Here is a 6,000-nt window from a genome sequence, read left to right as displayed (position 1 = left end):
TTAGGGTTTAGTTCTTTGATCTGGGGTACTAGGGGTGAAGGATGTTACAGCTCCATGTAAGACCTGATTTCTGACTGGGATTAAGTTCTTAATGCCTTCAGTGATTTGCCTTGCCCGTAAAGGAAAATAGGGTCCCAGGTGTCTGATGAGTAGGTAGATCCAGTTTTGAGGGCTTTTCCAGGACAGTGGCTGAAGATGAAAATAATAAGGTTGGTTCTTAGAAGCTGGTTCTGGTGCCAGCATATCATTGGTGAACAAGTCAGTGAGACCCATGGGGTTTGTACATCGGGCTCTGTTCTTTGCTGCATCCTTTGTAATAGCCTGGATAGTAATAGTCATGTTTCTTTGGTGAGATTTTTAGACTAGTCCTTTGTATTCTAAAGGATATATTTTTATCAAAATACTGAAAACAGTGGAAACACCAGGTGCTTGGCTTTCTGAAGGGGATGAACACAAGCTAACAAGAAGTGAGGGCAGTTTGTGGGTGGGGATGGCTGTGCTTGAAGGTCTGCTTCCTCTAATGTAATTCTTGGTTATTAGACTTTTCAGCTTTCCCTCATAGTGTTTGGGCTTCTTTGGGTTTTAGTAACTTGGACATAGGGCTAAGGATAAGTCTGGGTAGTTTGACCGCAGTTAAGGTCTGTATATACTCTATATATATTGTTTATATATGTATATATACTGTATACTATATATATACTGTATACTACATATATATATATATATATATATATATATATATATATATATATATATATATATATATATATATATACTCAAGACATGTTTATAGGAGTATTTCCATTTCCAGTTTCATCCACTATGGATTTTGTAACCATATCTCACTCTACACAAGAGGTTAAACTGTTAGGTACAGGTTCCATCTGCAGCTTGCCAGCTCAGGCTCTAAAGACTACCTTTAGGTTCCTACCTTTGGGTTCTCTGCAGTTAGCCTCTTTTCATCTTTCACTTCTTACTCTGAAATAATTTTAAACTTAAAAGTTTCCATAAAAAATTGTTCTGCCTGCATACATAAATGCTTCAGGGTGCTAGTATAAAGAACTGAAGTGTAGCATCAAGTGATCTTGGCACACAGATTTTACTTTAGGGCTTGAGTTACTGGGCCTCCACTCTTAACAATGTTAGCAGTTTTTATAAGAGCTTTTGTAGATCACTGAGTCTAAAATGAATGCCCAGTGTCCTTGAGGCAGGGACAGAAGTGTATATTGAGCAGAAGTGTGTGTCAGGAAATTGTGCTTGCGCAGCTGGATAGTTCTGTCTCAGCTCTTGATTGTGGCTTTGTTCCTGTATCTTGGGACTGTTAAGTGCTGCGGGAACGGCTCTAACAGGAATAAAACTAGAGAAAAAATCATCAGCGTGGGAACTGGAAACAAGAGTTTAGCCTTTTGGGTTGAAGATACAGAACTCCTGTGCTGTAGTGGGGAACTCCAAGGAGGGCAGTTGGGTGAGTGGGGTGGGTGAGGGTAGGAAAACAATCTGCACAGAGTATGAGCCAAGCTTCCCAGGCAGCATCCTGTACATACCTCATGGGGGCAGTGTTGCTCAACTGCATGGTTTCCCTGTAGCTGTCGGTGTCCTTAGAGCTCACTGCAGGACTTTGGGGGTGGGGACCTGTCAGGTCTAGACTGACAGGACTTGAAATTTTTTTCCGGTTTTTCCAGTTTTGAGGGAGTGCAGACCTATCTTGTGTATTGTCTCCCCAAGTGGAAAGGCAAGTTCCTATATGGTGAGGCCTCTGTGAACTTGTCTGAGAGCCAAGTGTCTGTGGCAATGTGTCTATGTTCAACCACATACATGAATCATTTGGCAGTTTACTAGCATGGAGATTCTGATGCAGTGTAGGCCCAGGTAGTATTGATGCTGCTGGTTCAGAGCCCTGCTTTATAGTTTTGCAGTGAGTCCTTCCAGTTTAATCCACTTTCCTGGGAAGGCAACTTTGTACAAAACTTTATACATAAAACAATACTAGTTAGGATCTAAGAAACGTTGCTCGTGAAAGGTTGGATTTTGTGTATGGGTTTGTGTTCTAATTACTAGCACAGGCACAGTAAACAGGCTTGTTTTTTTAGTCTTGCAATGTTAGGAGATTTGAGCCAAAAATGTGTTTTCTAAGCTAGGAACAAAATCCTAATGGAGATAGTTGCTAACTTAATGTCTGTTAGCTGTGGGCCATAATATGTCCTATTATCCCTATTTCATAGATGGTGATGTTGAGGCACAAACTGGCCTTCAGTCATGGCTGGTGAGGGGGGAGGTAGAGCAAGATTAGAATCTCTTTGGGAGAATTTGGGTCCTTAACTACTAAGCTGTGCTGAAGACTTTTGCAGACTTCCGAGCTAGTGTCCGCCCTTCATTTCATTGATGAGTTTTGACTTTTAGGCCCTTGAAGGTGGTAGAGTAGAGGCAAGGAGGGCCATTTAGGAGGACTTTTGTCAGTAAGACAGGCATAAGCCAGGTGTAGGGGCAGTGAAATTGAAAAGGATGGTGGTTGGACCTAAGTTGAAAGAGCTAGTAGCGCCAAGTGAGATGTTAAATCTTGGGTGTTGGAAGAGCAAGGCTGACAGTCTAGGCTTTGCAATATGATAGTATTTCTTACTGGTTAGGCTGCTGCTGCTAAACCATATATTGAGATTCAGGGATGGTAAAAGACAACTTAAGTTTTGGAAATGGTAACGTTCTTATAGAACTTGACAAAACGGATTGAATAAGGCTTGAATTGTAAGACCCAAGAACACTTGGTAGAAGAAGGTTGAGGATAAAATGCGGAATATCAACATTTTATGGGGTGGGTGGCTAAAGATTTCAATTTCAACGATACTGAGTGTTAGGGGTGATGCCTGCTTTTGGGGGAAACTCAACTTTCCTCCTGGAGTCCCAAGTAGCGGTAGGATTAGTTCCATGTGACCATATGAAGCCTTGGCAGCTGTATTTTAGTTTCTTGGTAGCTTTCTCCTGTAGCAAACAATTTATTCTGTTGGTCTGGTGACTTCCAGAAGATCAGAAAAGGGAAATGTTAGAATATTCTAAGATTCTTCCTGAAGGACTGTGTGGAATAAACACTGCATTTGCTAATTCTTGTGTCACGTAGGGTGAGGGTTAATAAAAAGTGAAGTCTTTGTACAGCTTTGTTCATTATGGGCTGGTATATGGTCGTTAATGGCACAGAACCAATCACTTTGTACCCCTCACACCAGTATCCCCTCTGATGATCCACATCCTAGGGATAGGATACCGGGACTCCGGGCCTACTGTTGGATACTTATCTTCCTCTTCAAGGCAAGAAAATTTGGGTGCAAAGTGTACTGAGGGTGTAGTTCTAGAATCCTGGTTGCCTAGCAGCCTCTGGAAATGATCCTTAAGTGCTGTTTTCCTGGTGAGAAATATATTTCCCTCCGTAGGCATCAAGAGAAGAAAAGCTACTAAAAGTCATCTAAAGTCCTGCTTTTGTTGGCATGGTTTCTGGGCAAAGTAATTTATAAGCCCTTGCTCTGGGGGTGGGAGGTGGGGAGAGTGGGAGGGAGCAGAGGGAGTAATTAAGCCTGATGGTCAGAAGTGCCAGAAGGAACCCTTGAACTAATACTGGATGGCTTGTGTTCTGTCCTGTATTGAGATGATCCTGTCTCTTCCCCCTGAAGATTGCTCTAATTCTACATGTTTTCCCCCATGGAAAAAGTGAGAAGCTATACAGACTAGTCTGTTTCTAAATGCTGCTGACAAATCTGCACCTCACCCTCACCAAGTTCCAGACTTTTTGTATCTGAACATTTAGAACTTCACAGAGCTATTGTCTCGACAGCCCCCTTGGGGTAGCACTGGGGGAGCCACCAATTGGTGACTGAGGTAATACTCTGCGGTAACAGGCAGGAGGGATGAAATGTTGTGAGAGTGCTGCCTTAGGAACAGGAAGTGGAATAGAGCTTTACCTGAACCTCTGCAGCATTTGGGTGTGTAGTTTAGCTCTGTGTGCTTCCAGGCTGGAAGTAGGAAAACCACACAAAAGTACAGGTTGGGTTTTCATATATTGTGAATTAAATCAAACTTGGGGTGAGTTGACTGGAATTGCTGGGGTGTGCTGCTGGGGAAAGATGCCTTAGCTCTGTTCCAGGTCGTTCACCAGGTAGGGCTGGGTATCCCTCAGGGCCTGAAGGAGCAGATCCTTGCAGGTCTGGTTCCAGGCTGGAGCAAAGCTGAAGAGCTTCCTTATCTTCATTGGGTTGGTGGTTTCTGCCCGCACAGCCTGGTACTGCTCCTCCGTCAGAATCTTCCCATAAAGGGCATCTAGCACCCCGTCCACATCTGTGACCCGAGTGATGAGTGCTGACCTGTGCTGGTCCACAAAGTGCAGTGCTGGGGGCAGGAGGGAGGAGAGATGAGCAGACACCTAAGGTGTCCCTGCTGAACACTTCAGAAATTGCCCTGAACGTAATCCAAGGGGTGGTCTCAAGGTGAACTCCAGATAATGAGATGAGCAAAGTGCTCCCTTTCCCAACCAGGCTCACCTCATGGAGGTGTGAACATGTGGGTAGGCAGGGTTGGCCCAGGTTAGTTCTCTCGTAGTGCTCCTGGCTATGGGACAAGACAGGCTGTGCAGGGGTGTGGTGGGGTACAGCTGGAGAAGCACCCGGGCAGGTGAAGGCTGGGTGTGAAGGCCTCACCTGGTTTGGCTGCCGGCTCGGGAGGGGCTTTGATCCCAGCAGGAGCAGCTCTGGGGCCTGTAAGGAAATTAGTCAAGTGGTTCTCTTCCCTTCCTATTGCATCTCCAGTCTTGGGGTTGAGGGATCCTTTGGTCTGGAAGCGAAGCTCTTGACCAAGCAGGCAGGGGAAGCCTCACTTCTGGGCACGAGGAGCTTTGACAGTGTTATAGGGTAGTAGGAACAGGAAGTGAAAGCAGAGGGACAAACGATGGGGGCAGGCCGTGTAGATGAGGGAACACCGGAGGAGACCTGGGGGCCTGAACCCCCAGCAGGGTGTGGAGGGGGTTGTGCTCACCCTTGCCCATGAAGATCTGCAGCTGCTCCGCCGGCTTCAGCATGCCCATCTCGCGCAGCACGAGCGCTGTGAGCTCGGCACCATATGCATCCAGATAGAAGGAGACCAGCTTATCGGTGAGGTCCACGGCATCCATTGGCAGCAGCGTGCCCCGCGGGATACGCCCGTAGCCCTCGCGCAGCGGCACCGAAAGCAGCTTAAGCTTGAATTTCTTGAACTCTTCAGCGGTCAGGTTCTCTAGTGCATCCAGGATGGCGTCCCGTGTGCGCTCCATGGCTCCGGGGTCCTTCACAACCGCTGCTACTAACCCGGGGTGTCTGCCTACCAGGAAGTCAGCTCCGGGGCGGAACCTGGAACTCCCGCCTTCTCTCAGTTCCCGCCCCTGCCCCAGCTCATTGTCTCCGGGCATAGGCCACCCGGGACTGCCCTGTTGGTTCCCACTCACCGAGGCCTCCGGACTAGATTACCTGGCTGTCGGAAGGCGCCAGTATCGCGTTTCTGGCGCAAGTTTCTCCAGGCTTGCAGTAGCTAGAACAGACCAGGGACCTAGTATTGGAGTGTCAAGGTTTAGGATTTTGGAATTTTAGAGCCCTGAAATCTGCACGTTTCCCTGAAATTTGGCCTCTCTCATATGTCACAGTATCTTAGAATCCTAACAACCAGAAATATGTAGCTTCCCAAATTCCACACAATGGGGAGAAATGAGGTGTAGAAAAGGTAGAGAATAGATGTGTGTGTTTTATCTCTCTGAGCCTCCGTTTGCTTATCTGTGAAACAGGGATAATACTCATCCACTTAGTAAATATTCCATATAACACCAGCAACCTGATGGCTCCTGAAACCTTGCCAAATGTTTCATGGGATAGCCAGGAAGCTGAATTTCTTGGGAAGTGATGACAAGAGATACTTGTAATGGCTGAGAAAATTCTCGACTGGAGGGAAATTGATGGGTGGATAAAACATTCTTGGCTCAGGGGGCTTGACATAGAA

The 6,000-nt window shown here is 46.2% G+C and overlaps 1 protein-coding gene across 3 annotated transcripts; it reads right to left on the bottom strand.

The window, feature by feature from the left end:
- Nucleotides 1–4,021: 4,021 nt before the first annotated feature.
- On the bottom strand, nucleotides 4,022–5,379 carry PYCARD (PYD and CARD domain containing). Of its 3 annotated transcripts, XM_037019413.2 has the most exons (4): nucleotides 5,011–5,379; nucleotides 4,677–4,733; nucleotides 4,521–4,587; nucleotides 4,022–4,368 (listed from the first exon to the last, which is right to left on the bottom strand). In XM_037019413.2, exons 1-4 carry the CDS (start codon nucleotides 5,282–5,284, stop codon nucleotides 4,050–4,052), a joined length of 717 nt encoding a protein of 238 aa, XP_036875308.1. In that variant the 5' UTR covers nucleotides 5,285–5,379; the 3' UTR covers nucleotides 4,022–4,049. The 3 variants fall into 3 exon arrangements, with proteins under 3 accessions (XP_036875308.1, XP_017521727.1, XP_017521728.1); XM_017666238.3 differs by lacking the exon at nucleotides 4,521–4,587 and having other exon boundaries at nucleotides 5,011–5,364; XM_017666239.3 differs by lacking the exons at nucleotides 4,521–4,587; nucleotides 4,677–4,733 and having other exon boundaries at nucleotides 5,011–5,375.
- Between the last annotated feature and the right edge of the window lie 621 nt (nucleotides 5,380–6,000).

This window comes from Manis javanica, chromosome 10, assembly GCF_040802235.1.
Source record: "Manis javanica isolate MJ-LG chromosome 10, MJ_LKY, whole genome shotgun sequence".
NCBI lineage: Eukaryota > Metazoa > Chordata > Mammalia > Pholidota > Manidae > Manis > Manis javanica.
Note: the sequence above shows the minus strand (reverse complement) of the source record. Positions and strands in the feature narration are given on the sequence as shown.